We start from the raw sequence: 26223 nt of genomic DNA on the forward strand, positions 1-26223 counted from the left end.
TTTTTCAATTAAGCTTATCAAAATCCAGCTTTTGCTGCCATAGATCATCAGGAGGGAAACTATTCCTTGCAGGATTCTGATCTTTGTAGCTATAGAAACACGATGGGATCTGGCTATCTTTTCCAGGGCCTTCATTGCTAATACTGTATAAAACATACTATGTTTTTTTATCAGATGAAACAATTTAATGGCCTTTTTCCAGATGCAGAGGGCACCAGACAAAACTGGAATTAGTCATCTCCCAAAAAACGTGCTATGGATGTTGAAACAGGTAGATCAGAGGTGATAAACAGAACCTTCTAAAGCCTGTGCTTTTAATGTGAGACTTCATTGGCAACCAGCACGCAGTTTGTACCTCTTGACATCTTCTTGTTTAACAAACAGCAGTAAAGTCCTATTTAGAATCAGGACATTAAAACATTGAAACATGTTTTTCATTCTTCATGGAAAAATGGATAGAAGCATTGCTTAACAGCTCTGCTTTATACTGTTTATGACTGGGTAAGATTTGGAAATAATTCAATCCACTTTTTATCATACAATGCAGATAAACAGAAGTGTAATCAAGTCACAATCTTTTACAGTCAATTGAGTAATAAATCTCAGATTTTTATTCGGAGTTAAAGCCATCAAGGGGTGACCTCAGCATGCCCTTCTCTCTGTCGAATCACCTATCATCTCAATCTGCTAGAAAATAATATAGCTCTTTTCTCATCCCCCTATTCACATGGTGAAAAAATGGCGCAATGGATGGAAACTAATCAAGGAGATGACAACCTAGAATTAGGCTGACAGAACAATTAATCAGTGGAATAATTTGCCTTCAGAAGTTGTGAATGCTCCAACACTGGATGTTTTTAAGAAAAGATTAGACAACCATTTGTCTGAAATGGTATAGGGCTTCCTGCCTGAGCAAGAGGTCAGACTAGAAGACCTCCAAGGTCTTTGCAACTCTGTTATTTTGTTCTGGATGGAACAAAATGTTCCTTTATACAGAGGAATGCCAGTATCAGAGGCACAAAGAGAAGCAGCACCTTGACTGAGGAGAAAGGAAGGGAAAAACAAACTGGCTTTGTATACTACTCTCCAAATTATCCAATTAGGCCACCTTGCAGTGCAGACTCTGCTGTAGGGAACAACAAAGCTGATTTTAACAAAGCAGGCCTATAGGAACTGCTACCTGCTACCTAGACAAAAGGACTGAAACATTTTTAAAATTCCAGAACAACATAGCATTCAGAAGCAGCTCAGGCAGACACCTCAATAGTTCACTGAAGTACCATATTTTTCGCTCCATAAGACACACCTAGGTTTAGAGGAAGAAAACGAGAAAAAAAATATTCTGCTCTGTTGCGCCCACCACTGATCAGCTGAGCGACAGCTGGATCCCGACCTCCCATAGCCCTGCTGATCAGTGGGCTGGCTGACTGGAAACGCCGCCATTGCTGCCTCCACCGTGTCTGCTGCCTCTGCCAGGGAACGCTGGAGCCTTCGCCGCCGAGCAGCTGATTGGCGGTTGGATCAGCTTCCCGGAATACCGCCAATCAGCTGTTCCAGGTGGCACTGACACAATATTCACTCCATAAGACGCATAGACATTTCCACCCACTTTTCGGGGGGGGGGGGAGTGCATCTTATGGAGCGAAAAATACTGTATATGGAGGAGAGGAGGAAAAGATACAGCACTATCAGACTTGCAAAGTTTTGTTATATAGCCATTTTCAATAGTAATAGTTTTAGCCTTCCTGTTGAGTTAATTTCCTGGTCTGGTCTATCTGATGGGGCTGCATAAATAATATCCCATTAGAATGACTGCCCAGTTAAGGACTAGCTGGGAGGGGATTGGGAAGGCTCCTTCGGTATTATTATCTATTTCTTTGAAAGCAGTGGTCAGTCAATGGGTCTTCCTAATGCTAGAATGATAGCCATTAGAAATCTTACAATGTGCAATCTCTGCTGTTCAGGAAATAAAGTAGATGTGCAGATATGAAAAAGAGTTCTAGGAGTTTGGAAGAGACAGAGAAAAAAGGGAAAGAGAAAGGGGGGAAAAGGCAGAACATTTAGAATTCCTCAATGGGATTAGATAACACCAAGATAAAACTGAGATCGCCAATTTGTAGGGAATCTGTTTTCTATGTTGCCTGCCACCGCTCGTCCTATAGCTGCGTATTTTCAGATAAAGCATTTGATGCAGTAGTATATATGAACTAGGATAGATTACACCATAAATTTCCCCACATGCTTGTCCTCATCTGCAGCCGTGTGAACAAGTGAAGAAAAAAAGACAGCCTATGCTATTTTTGGTTTGTGCCTTTTGCCCCCTTTAGAGGGGATGTCCTTTATGTGGGATGTTATTTTTATTCCATCACTGAAGGGAAGATTAAGCTAAATCCTAAAGCTTAAAAGAAGATTGCAAACATATTGTCCATGTATCATCTGAAATATTTGTTGTTTTTTTTTAAAGTCCTTCAAATATACATTATGTAGCCAGGCTTCTGTAGTTAATCCTGACATATGTTCACACATTTAATTTAAAGAGTTGTTCAAGAAAAAGAGTTCTCCAATATTAGGTTCCACAAAAGGGCATCACCTATGAAAGGGAACTCAATTATGCTCCTAGCAATTTGTAAAATTCATTCAAGAATCTCACCTGGTATTCCTTCATGAATCCAGTAATTAATGTCTGTTCCTCCGCCATCTTCAAAAACATTGGTAATGTTGAGAGGCTTCAGATGTTTCATGATTTCCTTCATGATACAACGAGCCTTAAGGCTGCCCGTGAAAGCCAGGCCAGTGGGCGTAAACGTTCCTTCATCTGATTCCATAACCATATCAAAGTTGGAAATGTTTACCTGAAAAACAGAAAGTGAATTTCTGTTCAAATACAGATGACGTTGAAAGGGCAATTTGGCAAGTATACCATGTCAGTAGTTACTTTACTTCCTGGGATGCCATAAGATTAGACAGGAAAATTATCTACTGCACATTGTTTTGATAAAATGCAATTTTAATTACATGACTAAACCATGAAATTCTTTCAATGTTGTCTATGATCCTTGTTTACAGACTAGATTACATTGTATTTTGCAGTCATAGCTGGTGAGAGCATTTAAAATCCCAATGTCTAGGTTTGGAGTTAAATAGTGATTTCTGCTTAGGAAATTATCATACTGGATAAAATAAATGTAAACTAGGTCAATAAATTTTTACCTTTTCAAGTGATAAATCATATGGTATGTATCTTCATTTATTAAACAAATGCTGGGATATAAATTACTGCTTATTGCATGCCTTTTCTAAGTTCTATGCAAACATTAATTAGATTGGTTTCAATATCTTTTCTTTTATGTACACCGAGAGCGAATGCACCAAGACAAATTCCTTGTGTGTCCAATCACACTTGGCCAATAAAGAATTCTATTCTATTCTAAATGATATTAAGTAGCAAGTAATTATTAGTAAACTGAACACTTCCACTATGGGAGTGCTGATTAATTTCTTGGATGCCCTAAGGGAAAACTTGGAATTTTGAATTTAGGAGTTTCATTTAGTTCCTTTTTTTTAAAATCTTGAAACATCTATGTTTAGTTGCAAAAAAGAAGAGACACAATTGGCATTGCCACAGCCATATAACGGTCTTGGCTCTGGAATCCCAGCTTATGTTTCACTTAATAGCACAAGGAGATTTTTAGCTCATTATGGCGGCCTTTCCCAACCAGCTGCCTTTCAGAAGTTTTAAATTTCAACTCCCATAATCCTCCAGCGACAATGGCATACCAAATGGTCTATCATACTATGCTGGTAAAAAGCATTCCTTTACTGCTGCAATCTATATCTCCCCAGTTAGCACTTGCTCAGATAAATCTCTATATTGCAAACTTGGTCCTTCGGAAGGCATGCAGCCTATTCAGGACTGGTAGCTTGCTCTATTCAGTCTGGTCAGATTTCCTACTTAAAATATCTCCATTCCACAGTGTTTGTCATTATCCATTCCACACAGAAAGGGGAAAAGTACATTGCTCAACCCCTCCGTCCCTCAGGTTTCTCTGTACATGGCTATGGGCATATGGTGGCTGGTTTGCAAAAATTAAGAGTTGGTAGGAAAGGGAAAGTTACCTGCTATCCTGCTATATTCTTCCTGCATCTAAATTCCCATTGAAAGCTATGATGGTGCCTCAAAATTTCAGTTTGGCAATCAGGTATTTTTCCTGACAGCTGTGACCTTGGTTGTACATTATAGTATATAGCCCTTACAGGTAAATATTGTAGATATGTATGTGTGTGAAGAAGAAGTTAGGATGTTTGGTGAGGCAGGTACACGTTGCATATATAAGCAAGAAAAATCAAGGTGATTGTTTTTCCTGGAATTTAGACTGACTAGAAAACTTACTAGAAAGATTAAGCTTCAGATTTTCTGTTAAACCAGCTTATGAAATTGATTAGATTGCCCCCACGTTCAGGGTACAGGAGATGGGGTGAGGCGAGAGTTTTTCACAAACAAATGAGAAAATAGCTTTTCCTCGGGTCCCACTGAGCTTCAGGATTGCAAATTGCAAAATGGATCTTTTGAAATTGCAGCTGAAGCCCCCACCCCCCACCCCCCTTAAAATTTGCAAAGTGGATCTGTCTTTCTCCCTTCACAGGGCAGTGAGAAAATTAAAGACAGGGAAAGCAAGAAAGAAAAGGAGAATAGGAGTGGTAGGAAGATAAGGTTGACAGAATAGCTAATCCTAGCCATTTCTACTTCTGCCAGGTCCCATAATTATGATGGTGGCAGTGTCCTGGGGTCATATTATGATCCCCCTTTGCAACCTTCTGACAAGCGAAGTCAACGGGGATGCTAGATTCGCTTAGCAACTGTGTTATTAACTCAATAACTGTGGCAAGAAAAGTCGTAAAATGGGGCAAAATTCATTTAACAACTGTCTTGCTTAGCAACAGAAATTTTGGACTCAGTTGTGATCATAAGTTGAAGATTACCTGTACAAGTAAGATCTGCCATGTCTAAGGTTTAAAAAAATCAAAACATAAGTGAATAATTGACAATCTTTGTGTATCACCATATAGTCAAGAGTAGGATCGTTTTTAATGGTGAACTATGCATTACAAACAGCAGCATGACAGGCTGAGGATTGGAATCTTATGTTCTTTTAATGAATGATTTATAATAGATGGCTTCAAAGCAAATGCCCTCAGAGTAAATGAACTAACTAAGGGCAGCTGTAATGATAACGGTTAAGAGGCCAGTCTAGGTAAAAGCAGAAGTGGGAGTCACATACTGTAACAACTGGTTCGCCCAGATCTGAAAATGTGAGACTTATATACTGCTTCACAGTGCTTTACAGCCCTCTCTAAATGGTTTACAGAGTCAGCATATTGCCCCCAACAATCTGGATCATCATTTCATCGATCTCGGAAGGATGGAAGGCTGAGTCAACCTTGAGTCAGTGAGACTTGAACTGTCGAACTGCCGAACTGCCGAATTGCTGGCAGCCAGCAGGCAGCAGAAGTAGCCTGCAGTACTGCATTCTAAGCCCTGCACCACCATGGTTCTACCTGGAAAGAATAATTGTTTGAGTTGCACTCAGATCTCTGATCAGCAATGGTACGCTGAGTATATGGTCTTACAGATAACCTTGTGAATCATTTAAGTTGTAAAGCACATCATTAACTTGTCCCTTCAACATTTCTGCCATACCATTCCATTTTTTTCAGCCTCTGGATTCTGGACTTGTTAGAAAAGAGTGAAGTCATTAAAGTCACATGCAATCTTCTCAAAGCCTTTGGTGAGATATCCAGAACTTTTTCAAAAGTTGTCCCCTATTTGTAATTTTTAATGCAGGGAAACTGATGAAATATAAATGGCGTAATTATATTAAGTGCATTGAACTTAACCCAAGCATATGGTCCCATTCATCAACCATATGCCGGTCCCAAACCTGGATAAATGGGGAGGGTTAGGGAAAGCAATAGTGAACTATGCTCTAAAAAATCTCACAAGAACACTTTTTTATGGCAATAATTCAACATGAGTCAGACATGGATACCAACAGCAGACCCTCCAGGCTGGATGATAGTATTGAATTAATTTAGTATAATTTCAGCAATGCTGGAATTAAACTGAATTTATTTTAGCTTTTGTTCTGGCCACATTGTGTTAAAATGTTTCCCTGTTATTCTATTCATAGTCCAAATATTACTCTTGTGCTGCAACGAAAAGAAAATCCCTATGATAGAACAAAAAACGAAAAACCAAAACAATGGAATATTTTGGTGCTCAGAACTTTTTTTAAAAAAGAAATGCCCAGAACATTTACAGTTTTGCATCTCAAACTGAAATCATGGCATGTAATGACTGCAGGGCAAAAGTAGAGTTTGTGGCTACTGTTCTAATAGATACTTTCATTTGGGAACAAGCAGGTTTTATTGCAGAAAAGATTATTAATATATACTGCTCAAAAAAATAAAGGGAGCAGAAGGCATCCAAGATCTGAATGAATGAATGAATTGAATACTTTGTTCTTTACATACAGTAGTTTATACACTGCTAAAACAACTAAAGGGAACACAAAACTACTGTATGTAACAAACGAAGTATTTAATAAGGCAATTTCATTCATTCAGATCTCGGTTGTCTTCTGCTTGTGTTCCCTTTATTTTTTTGAGCAGTGTATATTTCATTCTAAAAACAATGCAGAGATAATCTATAATTTTATGCATGCCTGGCTATTTCCTTCTGCCTATAAATAGCTTTGAAAGATATGAAAGATTGTTGGTGTACCCAACATGTAGCTTCCATGGGATTCAGTAACTCTTGATCATCTTGAGAGTTTTTGCCAAGCCTGTTCGTTGCTTTTCTTATTTGCTGCTGATTTCTGGGTGATCACTTGGAATTTTCCTGAGTGGTAGAACCCTGGGTTATTTTCCTGGGGCAACTGGAAAATGTTGTGTTGTACATACAATAGTTCACTATTAAATGTCATCAAAGTATACATGTGGAGCAGTGGTGAAATGTAAAATTTGTTACTACCGGTTCTGGGGACATGGCTTGGGGAGGGGGGGGGGGTAATGTGACTGGGTGGGCGTGGCCAACTTTTTTTAAAAAAACTTTTAAAAGCATTTTTTCTACAACTTCTTCGGCTGAAGAGGTTATAAAAAAATGCTTTTAAAAGCCTCTGACGATCCCAGCTGAGCTGTGCGATCATCAGAGGCTTTTTTTTTTTCTTTTAAAAGCATTTTTTCATCTGAAGAGGTTGTAGAAAAAATGCTTTTAAAAGTTAAAAAAAAGTCTCTGATAATCGTGCAGCTCAGCTGGGCATGGGGGGGGGGGAGAGGGCTCAGGGATTTTTGCTACCGGTTCTCCGAACCACCCGCCGCCATTGCTACCAGATTGGGCGATCCGGTCCGAACTGGGAGCATTTCACCCCTGATGTTCGTTTGTTTTTTTGTTTGTTTATTAGTTTTATATACTGCCCTACTCCCGAAGGACTCAGGGCGGTGAACAGCCACAAAAATAAAACACAGAAATACAAAAATTTAAAAGCAGAATAAAACTGAATTAAACAATTTGGCCCAAGACAGATTTAAAACACCCCAGTAATTTAAAACAGATTAAAATTTACATTATAAAAAGAAAAGAAAAAAGGGGGAAAGATTAGACCAGGCCAGCTTGATGGAATAAAAAGGTCTTGAAAGTGCAACAGAAGGTGCGCAGATCCGGGATCCTCCGTATCTCCGGGGGGAGCTCGTTCCAGATAGTAGGTGCCCCCACAGAGAAGACCCTCCCCCTAGGGGCCACCAGTCGACACTGTTTGGTCGACGGCACCCGGAGGAGCCCCTCTCTATGAGAGCGTACTGGCCTGTGGGAGGCTATTTGTGGTAGCAGGCGGTCCCATAAGTAACCAGGTCCTAATCCATGGAGCGCTCTAAAGGTGGTAACCAGAACCTTGAAGCATACCCGGAAGACCACCGGGAGCCAGTGCAGCTCACGCAGGAGAGGTGTTATATGGGAGCGCCATGTCGCTCCCATAACCACCCGCGCGGCCGCACTCTGCGCCAGTTGGAGCCTCCGGGTGCTCCTCAGGGGGAGCCCCATGTAGAGAACATTGCAATAGTCCAGGCGGGAAGTGACGAGGGCATGAGTGACTGTGTGTAAGGAGTCCCAATCCAGAAAGGGACGCAATTGGCGAATCAGGCGAACCTGATGAAAAATCCTCCCAGTCACGGCCGTCAAATGCTCTTCTAAAAACAGCCGTGAATCCAGGAGGACGCCAAAGGTGCGAGCCCTCTCTGTGGGGGCCAACAATTCGCCCCCAATAGTCAGTGATGGCATCAACTGACTATATCGGGATGTCGGAAACCACAGCCGCTCGGTCTTGGATGGGTTGAGCCCGAGCCTGTTTCTCCCCTTCCAGATCCGCACGGCCTCCAGGCACCGGGACATCACTTCAAGGGCATCATTGGGGTGGTCCGGGGTGGAGATGTACAGCTGAGTGTCGTCAGCGTACTGGTGGTACTTCACCCTGAAACCACGGGGAAGATATGTGTGTCTTTGTCTCTGTCTATCTCTTTTCAGTTCCCTCCAGACAGCAAAAAGGTAACTACTGATGTCAAAACAAGTTCAGATCAAACTGTGTTCTCTTAAGTAATTTAAGTCAAGATTGACTATCTGAGGCATAGATTAAATGTGGGCTCAGCTGTTTCTTCTACCTCTTCTCATATTGGAAGACTCATTCAAATATGCAGGCTCATTAAAATATCAGTCCACTGAGGTAATCACTTTTGTCAGGGAATAATCTGGGCGCTAGACTCTAACTACGATGTGCAGTGAAAGCTTCCCCACAGGAGATGTCAACAGACTGGGAAAAATAAGTCAACCAAATTGGATTGATAGGTGTAGAATTTCCCCAAAGTCAATTGAAAGGGCTGAGGGATGAACACTGCAATCAGATCTGAAGCTGCAGGAATATTCTCTCTGCCAAAGCTCCAAAATCAATAGGAAAACAAGTATAGGTCAGCAAGTTGAAGGTAACACCCTGTAAACTAAGGCAGAAGAAGAGCGGCTTGCCAGATCTGGCCAATCCATTTGTAAAAAGTTGACTATGATATTATATACTACCTGATTTACACACTTGGACACTTCTCCTTAATACCTGAATTAACTGTTCATTGCACATCATGCTGGCTCACTAGGCTAAATTCTAGACCTAACTCCTTAGAGAAAGGATTTACAATAACTTGCAATACATTTTTCATCTGAGTTCAGAGTGTTAGTAATGATTTTCAAAGCTCTAAATGATTTGGAGCCTCAATTCTGATTGAGTACCTCACCTTGTCTAACTCCCTTTTTATGACCCTGACCTTAAACCTTAAAATCTGCTGAGGCACAGAATAATATATGTGAAGATACTTGAGGGGGAATATGAGTGAACATTTTCAAATGGTGAGAAACTCAGTTGGGGCTGCTTCCAGGATTAATGTCTAAAAGCAACCTGATCCAGAGGGACAGGCTTGGTTAGCCTCTCCAACTAGTAAAAACATTAGAGAGCCATATTCCATTATTCCTTAGACCAGGGGTGTCAAACTCAATTTCATTGAGGGCTGCATCAGGGTTGTGTTTGATCTTGGGGGGCTGGGGTGGGCATGGCCAGGGTGGGCGTGGCAGCTTGATGTTACTCGTGTCAGGGGCACCTGTGGTGGCCCGAGTGCTCTGCTGGCGAAAACAGGCTCCCAAGCTCCATTTTTGGCTTCGATGGCCTCTTGCAACCCTCTGCAAGCTCCGTTTTCACTGGCATAGGCACCATGGGACCGGTCCTTCGCTGTTCCCAGGGCGGCCCCGCGGGCCAGATATAAGCATCCCATGGGCCAGATCTGTCCCCCGGGCCTTGAGTTTGACACCCCTGCTTTAGACTCCAGCAATGGAGTCAGGGGCAGGTTTCAATACCCATCGCTACCGGTTTGCTCATGGGTGCGCGTGCGCTCATGCAATGCTTCTGCACATGTGCAGAAGCATCCGGGCAGGTGGGCAGAGCCTCCCACCACCGCTGCTACTGGTTCACCTGATCCGGGGTGAACCGGTAGCAACTCACCACTGAATGGAGTTCAAAATGACAACTGGTCTTTTCTCAGCTACTCTTTCTTTCCAGCTATTTTTCTTTGACAACTTTGAGTAGGAAAAAAGGATCAGGAGTTTCAATATAGCTGATTATGAAGCTATATGCAAGATTGGGTCATTGAACCTCTGATGGCCTTTTAAATGAATTTTAATTGTTGTACATTAAATGTTTTTCACTGTCTCATTTCATTATTGATTTTTTTAATTAAACTGTTTCTGCTGAAGATTGTGTCATTCCAGCATTTTTGCATACTGCTAAGGAAGAAAAATACACAAATATTATCTGTTCTAATTCTACTACTACTACTACTACTACTAGTAGTAGTAGTAGTAGTAGTAGCAGTAGCAGCAGCAGCAATATATGTATTGGGATTATGTCTGTCAATTCTAGGGAAATGCTTACAAAGCTGCTCTGTTTCAAAATGCAACTATTTTCTTCTGAACTTTGCTATTATTATGAATAGACTCCTAATTAAGCTGCATCTTGGTCATTGACTTTCTTGGATCATAGGAATGTCTAGTGAATTGTTATTTATATGCAAGAGGTATTCCTAGTTTACTGAGGAACACACGAAAAATCTAATTTCTATATTGCTGTCAAAATGTATCCAAGGAAATCAGAACATTTAAAATTACTATTATTGACATTGATTTGTTTGAATGAATATATTCATCTCGACATCCGCAATGGAAAAAAATCTTACATGGAAGGCAATGACTAAAAACCAAGAAAATTCCTGACTTGGAAAAAACCAAGACCAATTTGGTCTAAAGCTTTAAAAAAAGTATCTGGGATTCTTGAGACGCACTGGTCAATGGCAAGTATGGTAGCATTGATAAACTTGTTTTAATTATTTATCCATCTATTTGATAAACATTATATTCTACTACTATTTTTAAAAGATAGTTATGTAACATTTGCCATGGCCTTCTGAATTATTACCACATACCAATATAGATGAGATCCTGACATTTAGCCTATCTATCTATATCAGGGGTGTCAAACTCTATTTCATTGAGGGCCACATCAGGGTGGGTGGGTGTGGCCAGCTCAACATCACTCGTATCAGGGGTGCTTGTGGTGGCCCAGGTTTTCAGCCAGTCCTTCACTGTTGCCAGGGCGGCCTTCTGCAGCCCATGTGTGGCCCTCCCGAGCTCTGTTTTTGCTGGCAGACGCACATGCGCCAGCGCTTCACTGTTGCCAGGGTAGCCCCACGGGCCAGATCCAAGCACCTTGCAGGCCAGATGTGGCCTGTGGGCCTTGGGTTTGACACCCCTGATCTATATACTATTAAAACTCTCATTGAATTTATGTTTCTACCTGAAGCTAGTACAAACAGTCTATTATACCTTTCTGAATGATCTAAAATCTAAAAGACTGTTAAAGAACTTAACAAATGTGTAAAACATCAGGGACCCATTACTTCTGTGGAGCTGAAATTTGCACAAGGTTCACACCAGTTTTATTTGCAAAGTTGAGGCTGTTGCAGCATTTCCATGGTCACTTGATCATGATTTCCAATGTTCCCTGCAAGCAAAGTCAATGGGAAAGCCAGAAGGAAGTTAGAAATCACTTCGGCTCCCACTGTTTTGGTGCATCTGTGATATCTTTGCCTGTTTAGGTAAGTAAATATTGACCTATTATTATTGAAGCTTTTTGCCATTGCAATTATTTTTCTATTTATGATGTATACTCTTCTAGACGAACTTGGGACTGTCAAGAACTGGGGTAAAAAAAAACATAGTCAGCCTAAAATTTACCATTCATAATGCTCACATCAGATTGCAGTACCTTTCTCTCAAAGGATGATCGACAGGTTACAAAGTTGTCTAATATTAATTAATTACAATGCTATTTATTTGAGGGGATTTACGTATATACACAAGCAAGAGAAAATAAAGAGAGGACTGGACTTTGTAAAGGAAGATCCAGGCTACATTATTATTGATGCTACATCATAACATCTATTTCTTGCTAATCATAATCAGAGAAAAGATTCAGTTATGTTCAGTTTTGTAGTCTGCCAAGCTCATAATAAAACCACTGTGTTTAATGAGCAATCCAATCATTAAAAAAAAAAAAACCCTTTAAAATGTAGATTTCAAGTTTAAATGATGGATCATATGCCTCTGCAATTCAAATAATTATCAGTTACAAGATGTATTCTGTTCTGAGAATCCATTTCTCAGAAATATGAATTACATCTCTGTAAAAAGTTAAGAAGTTTTTAATGCAAACGGATTATTTACAACATTAATCTGTTGTTGTTTTGCCACAGAGTTCTTATTAGACTTTCCTGCTTGTAGATATATGGCAAAATATACCATAATTATAATTATAACAGATCAAATTTGGTATCTAAGGAAGGATTGAAATATTCCTCCAAAAGTACATTTTTCCTTGTTCATTTCTTCCCTTCTCCCCCAGAGCAACTTCCTCCCCCTTTCCAATGCATGTTTGCAGCATTCAGATTTGATTTAGTGACGCCCAAGGCCTCTTTCCTAGCCCGCTCTATTATTTAGGCAATTCTTTTCATACTTAGAATATAAAATGGAACTATTTATAACATTTTCCTGTCAAATTTTCAATAAATAAGATTAGAAGCAGCACAGAAATACAAACTCTTTGGCAAGCAAGGAAAAATTAGCCTACTAGAAAGTGATGGCAAGGGAAAAATTCAATAGCTGTGCAGGGCAGAATAAATATTATACACAAATGAATGTAATAAACCCTAGCATCTTTATGTTGTTGTGGAGAAAAAGGGCTACTGGTGCAGGGAGAATTTGGAGAAGAGAAATGCCAGGAGCACGTTTAATCTTTCCCTTCTCAATTTCTGGTCATGCATGCCTTTTCATGGAAGGCAATTTTTTCAGGAACTGGAGTGGGAGCACACAACCTAGATCCCTCCACGTGCAGTTTACAGTAGGATTCACACTCCTATGAGAATCTAATGCCTGATGATCTGAGGTGGAGCTGAAGTGGTGATGCTAGCCTTGGGGTGTGGCTGCAAATACAGATGAAGCTTCTCTTGCTCACGCGCTGCTCACATCTAGGTGGGCAGCCCAGTTCCTAACTGGCCACGGACTGGTACTGGTCCATGGCCTGAGGATTGGGGAGCCCTGCTGTAGAGGGTTTATCCATACCAGTGGTGGGTTGCCCCCAGTTTGGACCGGTTCGCAAGAACTGGTAGTAAAACTGGCGTGAGGCCCCGCCCACCGCCCCGGATGTCATCATCAGCGATATACGCAGAAGCAAGGCAAGCGTGCTCACTTCGCTCGCCTGCGCGATCTCGTTGCAAACCAGTAGTAAAAGTAAGTAGAACCAACCCCTGATCCATACCCATTGAAATGTTAAAAAATATTAGCATCTGCATGCCACCAGAGACCTCTATTGGGGTGGCATCACTGGATATAAAACATATTTTTGAGGGCCATTTGGGTCATGGCAAGGTAAGTGACCATTTTAAAAAATGTAAAATAGGTGTGCTATGGGCATGGTGCTTGGTGATTTGAGATAGAGGTATTAGATGCAATTCTCTTCCATCTTTCCATCTTTGGATTTTTTGGATTCTGTTTGAATCAAAACAGTGAATGAAATATCATTTCAATGTTATAAAGCTTTGGCCAAATTGGGGGAGTGGGGGGTGATGAAGTTGTGTCCCTTCTGATGTTACTGGACTACAATCCTCATCAACTGGATTGCTGACCATACTGGTTGAAGAAATTCAGTTCTAGTAATCTACAGGGCCAGAGATTCATTTCTCTTGGCCTAAGAAATGTTACTGAATGCAAATGAAGTCATTTCAAAGTGAAGACAAAGCTTTCCAAACACACACTTTTTAATGAATAAAATGTGTATGTGTATGTGTATGCTTGTCTGTTTGAGTATTTATGCTTATTAGAAACAGCAAATAGTTTTGTCTGAGCCTTAGAATCACATGCAAGTATTTTGCAACCATCAACGAAACAGAAAGACACTTATGCGGAATGTTTATTTCCTTCATGTTTGAGTAAATATTGGAAATGCCAATTAAAATCAAATTAAGCTATGGAATGTTTATAAAATAATCATATTTAGCTCTGAGACAATTATATTAAGTTATCCCTCATGCCGTACCGTGCTTTGAAGAGATAGTTATGAATAAATGCCACAAGGATGAGATGTCATCCTATGGTTCTTTTAGCTCATTTTTAAATTTTAGAAATATATCATAAAAATATCAGTGATGTTAAGAATATGCCTCCTTTTCTAGAGATAAAATGCACATTAAATCTAAACCTTTCATAAGAAGCTTGATTGAATTCAATCCAACATGTCGCAAAATGTACTTTTAACGTAAGTGAAATACATAACATGTTTACTCACCCCTTGTTCCATTCACAAATCACAAGAATTTAGTTATTTGTGGAAAGCACTGATGATAACCAAAATATTCAGGCACAACAGAAAACCCTTTTAAATTTTCAAGGCATGTCATATAAAGTATGGACCCTGATAAGATTATTTTTCTCCTTGTAAGCCTAAATTTAAGTTAGCAAGTTACGGGCCAAATCAAATATTTATTTTAATAATTTGATTATTAATATATTCTTTAAAAAATTAAATTAAATAACAAGTGAAGAGCCTGCTGTTTTATCTGGTACCTTGTGTAAGCTGTATGTAGGGTTATTCCCCAAAGAAAATTATATACCAGTAAACAGTACGAGAACGCTGAATAGTAATAATGGACATGTTTTCCCTCTAAGTATTTTAGCCAAGGGGGACAGGATTTTCATCTGGATTATAGCTCAAATCCTCAAAATGAATGTGGGAGAGCTGTAAATATTGTTGAATATTACATTGTGACTGACAAAATAAGATCTAGAAGAGGATTCTATTGAGCAGTGATAGCTAACCTTTTTGCCATTGCGTGCCAGGAGGAGGGGGGCGCATGCCCACACCCATAATTCTATGCGCCCCACTCCCACCCATGTGCACGCAACCCCCCTCTCCCCCTGCTCCTGGCACGTGATGGCCTGGTAGGCCTGTTTTTCTCTCTTACCTGGCTCCAGAGCCTTTCTATGAGTCTGGGTTAGGGTTAGGGACCAGAAGTTGGGAAACGTGTGATTTTCGGCCTCTAGAGGACCTCTGGGGGGGTTGGGGAAGGCCGTTTTCACCCTCCCCAGACTCCTAGAGAGGCTCTGGAGGCTGGGGACAGCAAAAAACAGGCCTTCTGGTCCCACTGGAAGTTGGCAAACGAGCCGTTTCTGGCCTGTGGAGGGCCTCCAGTGGGGAGGCTGTTTTTGCCCTCACCAGATTCCTAGAAAGGCTTTGGAGCCAGGTGAGAGAGAAAAACCAACCTTCCCCCCAACCCCCGAGACCCTCGGGAGGCAGGAAACAACTTGTTTCCCTACTTCTGGTGGGCCCAGAAGGCCCGAAAATCAGCTGGCCGGCACGTGCATGCGCGCCGGAGCGGAGCTCGTGTGCCCACTGATATGGCTATGCGTGCCACCTGTGACATGCGTGCCATAGGTTCGCCATCACAGCTATAGAGGATTTACTCTATAGAGAATTACTCTTTTGTACTGATGAGCACACCAGAAGTTTAAAGAACAAATATTTCTTGCAAAGTGGCTGGTGAAGAGATCTTGCCAGCTGAGAATGATAATCAGAAAGAAAGTAAGCAGCTACAAAGCACTCAGTTCCCAAAATATTACTTGCCACCCTTTTTTATCTTCTTTTTGTCTTCTATTAGGAAAGCAAACTTCTAAACCACTGGATTTTATTTGTATTTTCAAAGGAAAATTACAATATCCATTTGATATACTTTGGGAAATCATTGGTGCTGGAGATACATACTACAGCATAGCACTTTCCCATTTATTTTAATTATTTTTGCTCAAGGTGTAAAAAGGGAAGCGGAGGAAGAAGCTGGAGTACTAAGGAAGGGCATATAGGCAGCCTGGGGGCAACATGTTGAGTTATTACTTCACCTTTGAAGGCTACTGTTTGAGCTAATGGGGAGATTCTCAGGGAAAATAGAAAAACGAGGACACTTGGACAAATCATGTTTTATTAATATGATTGCAGCAAAGGAGTGCATTGGAAACTAAATGATATTTAATGCAAATTGTAATCTGGAAGTCTATCATAAACAGCCCTTTTTTTTATTCTAGAAGGATAATGTAGATTTTGATATTTCAGTACCAATCCAGATTTATCAATTTGATGTCTGTGTTTATGCAACACATGGAGACTAGCTAATGACAGATTACTCTACCATGTTGCAAAATCCAGTCTGTGTAGTTAGTTTAAAATTCAGTATGGAGTGTTACACCAGAACATATGTTGAGTTGCATACATCCTGATGAAGTTTATCAGAGGTTAGAACAATATTAACTTTAGCCCATTGTTCACTATATTATAGTCTATTTTCTCTGAGAATATGAGCATAATTTCCAAATTCGAACCATAATATGATTATGGCTGCTTGATTTCCCCCCTCCAACTCTACTGCTCGCAAGTGAGAATTGCAAGAAGACTGCTAATGAAATGAAGTAATCATTTTATTCATCATATTTATATGGCTGCCCATCGCATGAGAAACATGACTCTGGGTGGCATACAATAAAAATCATAAAACAATGATATAAAAAACTGTCAGAATATTCATGACTGGGAAGACATGGTAACAAGGCCAGCCAATAAATAGGCATAGCAACTAAGTCAGCCAATTGGGAGATGAGACAGACTGGAGCCAGGGCGTGTCTTAGTCTGCAGCTTCTGAATCTGTAAAGAGAAACTGAAACCAGTCTGTGTGAACTTGCCTGCTGATCTGATCTGAGAAACTAACTGTTCTCTCCTGCCTTGTGTTTTGCTTGTAAGAAGAATCTATATTGGTATTGTATATATATATTCTTGTATATAAAGAAGTTAATGAATCCTGCTGCATCAGTTTATCTGTGTGTGCTTCTGGATTTGATTTTTGCAAGAAACTCTGACAAAAACAATGAATCCAAAGAATTAAACATATTGTCCCATCAGGTTGCTTACTTTATGTAGCTTGTAGTATTGTTCAGCGCCGATTCCCCCTTGCTCTTCTCCAGTCCAAAGCACCAAGCGCAGAGTTCTTTTGGGCCGGAGTCCTGTTATTAGGTAGAAAATAAGCAAACATCTTTCTCATCTCAGCCTTGAAAGCTTCTTTCCCATTTTTAGCATCCCAAGAAACCTGCCTTAGTGCATTAGGAGAAAAATAACATTTTTTGTCTATCATGGAAAGTAAAACATTTATTTTAAACGCATCTCCTGCCAATCTTTTTGTTTCTCCTTTTTCCCTCTCTCGGCACTATTTCTGAAATCTCCACCCCACCCCATCCCATTTTGGTTTACAATCAAGCTAATTTCTCTTTTTTTGTCTCCCCATTTAAGCACGCACGCACACACAGACACCTTTTTATGTTTCTTTCTATCTGCTTTCTTCTTTTTCCAAAGCCCACTTCTGCATTCCTAGCACTGCTATTTCATTCTGATTTTTGTCTCCCCATCATTTTTCTACATCTTTCAGAATTTCTGAACTAACGATTTATGGCAACTCCCCATCATTGTAGCATGCGATCCAATGGTCTGCAGATGGTTTGCATTAAGGATGTATGTGAAGGCTAGGTGATACTAGGGTGAAGATCTTCCTTGCTTTCAGGCTTAAGCTGCACACAAAGGCAACCAATTTGTTAACAATGTCTGTCTCTTCCAATTGTGTAGAAATAATCTGTTTGGGTTTAGGTTTTAGCTGGAGAAAATGGTCTGGGGAGGAGGAAGAGATAAATAACAACAGGAAGGGAATGTTTTAGCACTCCTGCTGCCTGGTCACAAACTGTGAACTAATCATAGGATCCCAAAACAAAGAAAACCTTCTAGAACTGTTCCCAAAGGCACCTGTTGCACCCACCCCAGTGTCACCTGTTGCACCCACCCCAGTGTCTGCTGCCTCTATGGCAGCCTGCCAAAAATTCTGTTTTTCTCCCATGTGCTCCTGCACCAAGAGGAAAGGATGTGCTTGTGCTGTTGTCTATAAATATCTCCCAGAATAAAGTTTGCAAACTGTGGCAATGAAAGAGGAAGGATACGGAACCCCAGGAAGTGCGTTTGTTTGCATCCCCAATAGTTTTTTGTGTGACCAGTTGATAGTCCTATTTCTTCCAATCTAAATTCACAAAAGAGAAATCTATGATTTTTTGAAACTCAGTGTTGAAAGGTTTAAAAGCCTTCCTATAGAGCTCTTTAACTGCAAGAGACAAGGCAAGGCCATCTGTGTTTTAATGATATTTATGAAGGAATAACCTTCAAATTAAATATAAGCCATTTGAAAGCCACCTAATACATTTAAGTCCATCTATATTAGATTCAGCCCAAGTGAGGCATGTACTAAATTATTTTACCCTTTCAATAGTTACTGTGCATGGATAAAAATTTACCCGAGATGAGAAACCCAAGTAAAATGAATCCATATTTCATACACAGCAATAACTGGGTTTGCATTGTGTACTAACTTATGGTTTCCTTAAATATAGTTTATAACATAAAGTAAGTATCCAAAACATACAAATTCTAAAGAAATGTTTCATAAACCAACATGAACGCTCATAATCCAAAATCAATTATGGACAAGTATATTGAGTGGAACTTATTGGGCAGTACAAATAAGAAGCAAATTCTTCTCTGGATATAAAAAAACATGCATTGACTAGGCATGACTTTTCAAAATCCATGCACTTCTCCCTTTTGTCGGAGACAAAAACAGAGGTATGAGCTACACATATGACAAGTAAATTGTATATCAATATTAGACAAAAAAGATTAACAAATGGAATTGGTCCATCTTTTTTTGAAGTTCTTTCTTTTATTACAGATCCATGAGTTGATTTCTTTTAAATCCATTTAAAAGAGTTGAAATAGAATATAGCTAGGATGCATAGGACATGTTTCATGAGGATTGCTTATTTACTTTTGGTAGTTTCTCCTGTCATTTGCATTCGGGGTGGTGTTGATGTTGAAAGGAGTGATCTGATTTCACAAGACTTAAGAAATTCCCTGAATGCCGCTAGTATTTAACGGTCTGAGTGGAAATGAATTTGACACCTTTTAAAGACCACCTCATGGCAATGGCCCAGTCTATCTATAACTTGTATGCAAAAAATAAAGCCCAGTAGCTACACGTTTAGACACATATTTTATTGCAACAGCCTTTGCCTCATGTGTCAGATACAAGAACAAGATACAAATCTATGCAAAATAGATGCAATAAATAAATAAAAGTTTCCCCACAATATTCAGAATCAAAAATATTACTGTGATAATTCAGTGGGTCAGTGGAAATACTTCAGCCAAGTCCTCTCTTTCTAACAATGTAATCCAACTTTCTAAATTTACAGCATAAAGAAGAACGTTGTATTTACCAGAAAGGAACACAACCATTTCACAAAGGCTTAGCTAAGGAGAAAAGATGGAGGAGTTATTTTGGGAGGCACTAGTCAAAACTGGGAAGCCAAAGGATCAGTTTTCAAATCAATTATTTTTGGTTTGAGTATATAGAGAGAATAAATAAGCAAGACAATTTCTGAATATGTAAGTGCTGTACTTTGAACAGGCTTCTTAGTGGAAGTTGTGAAGAAAGAAGGAATATGAAAAGTGTTCTGGTATTTTACGATGAGGAGAAAAGAGCTTCTTTTTTAACATCATGGAGGAAGAAACTATTAGATTTTGTTGGTTTTTTAAAAAAATGACAGACAATGTCGGTGACAAGCATGAATAAGGATGGCTCTGATTGTATTAGTGAACACATTTATTGCTCATAGTTATGTTAAGTAAGATTTTCCAGTGCTGTTTCATTTTATGTTATTTTTCTGATTTTTAAAGTTGTTGGTTTTTTTACTATGTTTGATTCTGTTTTTAAAGTGTTAACCACCCGGAATCATGTATATGAAATGACTGGGGTCATTCATTCATTCATTCATTCATTCATTCATTCATTCATTCATTCATTCATTCATTTATATTCAGTTTCTACAACCATCCATTTCCACCAACTGGGCAGCTTACTATAAAACAATTAAAAACAGTAACAGTAAAACATCTAGAAACGCAGCCAAGATAATTAACCAACTAACAGTAAAGCCATTCTGACCCCAGGCCCAAGTACATAGCTAATTTTTCAAAGTCTTATGAAATGCCAGCAGAATTGGATAACCATTTGTCTGAAGTGGTGTAGGGTTTCCTGCCTAAGCAGGGGGTTGGACTAGAAGACCTCCAAGGTCCCTTCCAAACTATTCTGTTCTGTGCTGTGCTGTGCTGTGCTGTGCTGTGCTGTGCTGGGCTATTCTAATCTGAGGGGGAGAATGTTCCACAAAGCAGGGGCTACAGCATAGAAGGCCCCTATTCTAGTTTCCACCAGTCAACACTCCAGTGATGGCATATGCAATGTGTCCAATCTGCTGGTTCAAACTGGTCAGGTAGAGACTCTTGCACAAAGGCGTTCCCTCAAGTAAACCAATCCCAAGGCATACAGAGCTTAAGGTGACCTTGAACTGCACTTGGAAACACACCAGCATCCAGTGTAGTTTACACGTACCATGAATCTGGTACAATTTACTACCCATTCAGCTGCATTTTGCACCAGTTGAAATTTCCGAATGCTCTTCAAGGGCAGCCACACGTACACATGTTTATTAAATAAATGAATAAAAAATTGGATAAATAAAATTCCTGCAGGCTCAATGCACTTGATTAAATAAGTTCTAGCTATAATTTCAAAGCTAAATCTGAGAAACAACATGGCATATAAAGAGAAAAGAGATATGCCAAGAGACAAGCTCAAGATTTTTAGTCCTGGACATCTTCCCTTTAGAAAAGTAATCGGTCAATTAAAGATTAATAGACAGGAATAGACATAAACCTGGAAAAGGTTAGAAGTACACCTGAGAGTAATTGGTGCTGAGACAATAGCTGTGCTCTTTGAGAGGAAAAAAAATAACAATATGTGAAGGTGCTACGGAGAATGTTTTTAAGACAAAGATTTCAACAGGGAAGAGAAGATTAAACTTTTGAACTCTCAGCTTGACAATGGCTACTGCAAACTAAAAAAGGAAAATGAAGAAAACGATGCCTTCAAGTCTAGTTTGACTCCTGGTGACGGTTAAGAATTTCTACTCCCTAGTCCAGCCTTTGCCCTCCAAGTGGATTTCATTTTGACTCCCTAGCTATCATGGGATACCCTGTCCAAATCATATAAATCCTGGCAGTTGAAACCTAACATCAAATTGGGAATAAAGTAAATCTTGCCTAAATATTTACTTCTGATTAGATAACTCCTCAAAGTATTTTTATCAAGCATCTGGAGAGATGATAGGTAAATAAATGATGCATTCGGCTCTTATTCAGTTTTCAAATATACAGGCCAAATGTGTTGGCCTGTTTAGTACCCTCACTTGCCCTCAATGAAATCATCCCACTGCCATACTTGGAGACAAAGGACTATCATGTCATACATGATACATGAGGGACGCGGTGGCTCAGTGGCTAAGACGCTGAGCTTGTCGATCTAAAGGTTGGCAGTTCAGTAGTCGAATTCCTAGTGCCACGTAACGGGGTGAGCCCCCGTTACTTGTCCCAGCTTCTGCCAACCTAGCAGTTTGAAAGCACGTAAAAAATGCAAGTAGAAAAATAGGGACCACCTTTGGTGGGAAGGTAATAGCGTTCCGTGCGCCTTTGGCGTTTAGTCATGCCGGCCACATGACCACGGAGACGTCTTTGGATAGTGCTGGCTCTTCAGCTTTGAAATGGAGATGAGCACTGCCCCCTAGAGTTGGGAACAACTAGCACATATGTGTGAGGGGAACCTTTACCTTTACCTTTATTCTACATAAATTTCTTTCTCCGTAAAAATGCTCAAATTTACTCTTCTTTCTTCTTAGCCAGGTTTACTTAAGACCCATAGACATACTGTAAGACTGTCTAGAGCAGAAAAAAAACATGTTTTCTTTATCCTTATTTTGACAATTAAAATAACACTTTTTTAACCTTTAAACTATACCCACTCTGTCATTGTCATTATGTTCCTGTGTTTTCTGAGTGAAATGTAGACATTTATATTTGATTCATACTTTTAATATAATTTTCTCTTCCTTTCTGTGACACCAACTTCATCTACTTCGATGCCTCACATAACATTCTCTTTCAAACTCCATTTTCATATAATTACAAACACACGTAAAGAGAGAGAGAGATAAAACAATGATGGCAATGGCTGCTTCTGAATGCAAAGAGCCATCTGGTATAGTTAAACAGGTGAGTGAAAAGATTGCAATTCCTTCAGCAGCAGGACATACATGACATGTTGACCAGGGATGCAGAATCGATACTCAACTATATAGTGATAATTTGTATATCACTATTGAACTCCCTAGAAATAGTCAGTCAATTAACCAGTGGAACAGCTTGCCTTCAGAAGTTGTGGCTGCTTCATCAATGGAGGTTTTTAAGAAGAGACTGGACAGTCACTTGACTGAAATGGTATAGGGCAGTGATGGCAAAAAGGGAGCGTGCATGTCTGGGGCAAGACCAGGAATAGGAGTTGCCCAGGGGCGTGCGCGCACCAGAGAATGTATTTGCGGTTTCTTCAGGTTTCTTTCTTCTTTACTGCAGTTTCTTCTTTACTGCTGGCAAGTCTTCAGATTGGCGCCTGCGCACGCGCCAATCAGCTGCATGTTCATGCCGGAAAATGGAAGATCAGCTCTGATGCAAGCACAAAGGCCAGCTGATCAGCGCACACACATGTGCACCAGAAACCCGGAAAAGAAATGGGCACCGCTGCATGTACCAGGCGACATGGCTCCGCATGCCACTTCGGGCACACGTGCCATAGGTTCACCATCACGGGTATAGCTGGAGGGTCTCCTCCTTGAACAGAGGGCTGGACTAGAAAAACTTCAAGTCCCTTTAAGCTCTATTCTGATTGATGACTGATCTGCCTATGTTGAGAAATGTATGTCAAAATACATGACAATCATAGTGCGAACTTTTGGAAAAGGCATTCACAAATTCGAGAAACCAAGGTGGCCATATTCAGAAAATCAGAAACTGAAACTGGTTTTTTTTGTTTTTTTTTTTGCTTTAATTTATATGCCGCCCTTCTCCAGAGACTCAGGGCGGCTTACAATGCGTTAAGCAATAGCCTTCATACTTTTGTATATTTTTATGCAAAGTCATCTTATTGCCTCCACAATCTGGGTCCTCATTTCACCTACTTTTGAAAGGATGGAAGGCTGAGTCAACCTTGAGCCTAGTGAGATTTGAACTTGCAGTAATTGCAAGCAGCAGATGTTAATAGCAGTGTGCTTTAGTCCACTGTACTACAGGCTCTTATTGTTTTTTCCCCCCTCTTGGACTTCATCTATAAAAATATTATACTACAAATATGATATGCCCCCAGCAGGAACTTCTTCCCTTCTATTCTAGTAAACATCTTCTCCGCTATGTTGACTCTCAGCAGCCTTACTATAGTTTGAGGCCACTAATTTAGAAAAGACAACATGAGAACTCAAATAGCTCATCAATGAAGGGCACTGAAGCTGCCTCCCCATTCACTTCACGCTTGGAGCAGAAGAATCTTAATGCATGTAGTGCTGGATTATATCTAGTGTTGTGAGTAAAATAGCACAGCACAACCTTTCATAGGTAAAGACAAGCAAAAGCACTTCTGGAAGTTAAATAATTAAGGAAGGACTTCATCCCCAAGTGTGGTCCTCTCACTTTGTATCCATTTTCTGTTCAGTTTCCATTAGAGATGCACTGTGATATCTATCCTCTCACCTTGCTGCCAAGAAAACATCCTCTAAAGATGAATGCTCTATGCAGCTATTAATCTCCAGGACAGTCAGTCCTGAGGTAAAATGACCTCTGTAATTAAGGAATTGGAACTTCAACCAAGACTCAAAACATGGTTTCTTCCAACCTCTGTTGAAAGTCAGAGTAGTAGAGGGAAAAGAAACACCTATCTGGCTGAGGAATGTGATTTGACTCTGAATTAAAAGACTTGGCCTTATTCCTTTGACTTTTGCACAGGTATATTCAGCCTAACTATGACTATTTGTTTTTTAAAAAAGAACACTTCCCACCTAGGTGCCAGTGTGAGTAAGTGAAAGGTTTAGACCAGTTTTCCAAACAAGGAACAACATGAACGCAATAAAACTAAGTTTGCAAGAATCTCTAAAATGGTTCCAATGATGTACTGTGGAATGATTGGGCCTTGACATTTCTTCCATGATAAATAAAAATTCACAATAATTAAAACTTTTTCTGCAATGGTCAGGATACCCACAGATGACGAATAATTCATTTTGACCACCCATGAGATATTCTGCTGAAATTTTAAATGGACATGCATCTGCCTTAAACAACATTAGACATGTGGCTTGAATGAGAGTAAAGAAAAATAAATCACAATTATCTCAAATTCAAATTACAGACTTTTATGATTTTCTTTCCTTCTTTAAACCCAAGCAGGAAATTTCACTCCCTTACACATCTTGGCTACTTTCTGGGCAGTATTCTTATATATACCTTCTTAATATGGAGCAGGATGAGATTGTTCCTCAGAATGTCAATGTCTTCTGGACCTCCAGGGGGACATGGTATGATTCTAATCAGTTTTGGAAATTGCTTAACTATATTTTAGAGAACTTAGGAAGAACAAGTTTGAAAAGATGAGTCTATCTTCCTTTCTGAAGAAAAGAAAATTTAACTATAAGTGTAAGAACTTAGAGAATTTGAAATAAATGGCAAAAAGATTTTGAACCAAGAAAGTTATAAGTTGTGGTGAATGTAGTCTGGATTCCCAGAATGGAGAGGCTACTTTCCAAATGGCAAGGAGACAATGGAGCTTGGAATGAATGAATGATGGTACCCAGAAGTGACAACAGTAACAAGCAGGAATGAATCATAGTAGATCAAGAAGAAAACTGAAAAACACATGAGAAGATGAAAGAAGCCAAAGCATGGAAAGCAAAAAGTTTTTGGCCATTCCATACGTACTTTGCAGTTAGTAAACAAATAATTTTGGATAAAGCTAAAATGAATAGGTTTAAGAATGGGCTCCATATGCTGAACACATAATTGGTTTTAGATTCACATCTTTACATACGCATCACCTCTTCCGTTATTTTGTTTAAAAGCACAATGGAATTTCTAACACTGTAGTGTCAATTTAGCTTATTGAGCCATCTTTCATTGTATAGGGTTAGCTATAAGGTTACAAAAATAACGAAATTGAATAAAAAGCAAAATCACTGTATTATACTGTATTATATATTATCACTATATATTATATAATTATAATGAATTATAATTATAAGCTTTTTTTAAATGAAGAAAACCCTCAATTTTATTATGTTGGTTTCTTCACATTTCATCCATATAGAAATGAAACATGAGGGGACAATTTGATCACATTTCTACCTTTGTTGTCTTTATTTAGGCCTATGAACACATCAAAGATACCTCTGAGAGGTTAGGGTTAGGGTTAGGGTGTGTTTATAAACAATGCTTTTCAGCCTCAGTACTGAAATTTTCTTTAACTTCTTCAACCACTGTCAGCATCTGTGGAACATTCTATGTATCTTTATGTTAAAAAAACAAAGTGGTGAATACTTCAGTAGTATTGGCAATTACCAGCTTAAATAGCTGCCATGATTCAGAATGATTTTCATTAGAAATGCTTCGGGTTTTTAAAATTAAATCATTACAACAACAAATTAGTCGTGCAGAATCTGGGCGGAATATTATCCAATGAGTGGCAAGGTGAAAAACTTTTACTTTGTCTTCTGTTGAATCACAAAGCTGAGGGCAAAAGTTCTTGGATAAATCTTTTTATTTGTTCCATCGCTGTTCAGTTTCTTAGAACTGTTAAAATCGTGGCAATACCCTTATTTGTGGAAATGATTTGTACAAACTTTTTACATATTTAATAAAACTAAGATTTCCTTTTAAGGAATGAAAACTGTTGGGGAAAAAATATACCATCTCTCTGTCCACCTCCTCATCTCCGTATCTTTATTGTACATCATTATCGTTACCTCTA

General features: G+C 39.4%; 1 protein-coding gene across 1 annotated transcript in view; it reads right to left on the bottom strand.

The window, feature by feature from the left end:
- The window catches only part of CPQ (carboxypeptidase Q), a 165768-nt gene that overhangs the window by 34248 nt on the left and 105297 nt on the right, over positions 1-26223 (bottom strand). Inside the window, exons 6-7 of the mRNA XM_070942106.1 lie at positions 17148-17239; positions 2651-2852 (exon numbers count right to left, since the gene is read on the bottom strand). Coding sequence (XP_070798207.1) covers positions 2651-2852; positions 17148-17239 — 294 coding nt within the window. The remainder of the gene's footprint in view (positions 1-2650; positions 2853-17147; positions 17240-26223) is intronic.

Source organism: Pituophis catenifer, unplaced genomic scaffold (assembly GCF_029215685.1).
Source record: "Pituophis catenifer annectens isolate HBS135680 unplaced genomic scaffold, rPitCat1.0.hap2 SCAF_3, whole genome shotgun sequence".
In the NCBI taxonomy this organism is placed as follows: domain Eukaryota; kingdom Metazoa; phylum Chordata; class Lepidosauria; order Squamata; family Colubridae; genus Pituophis; species Pituophis catenifer.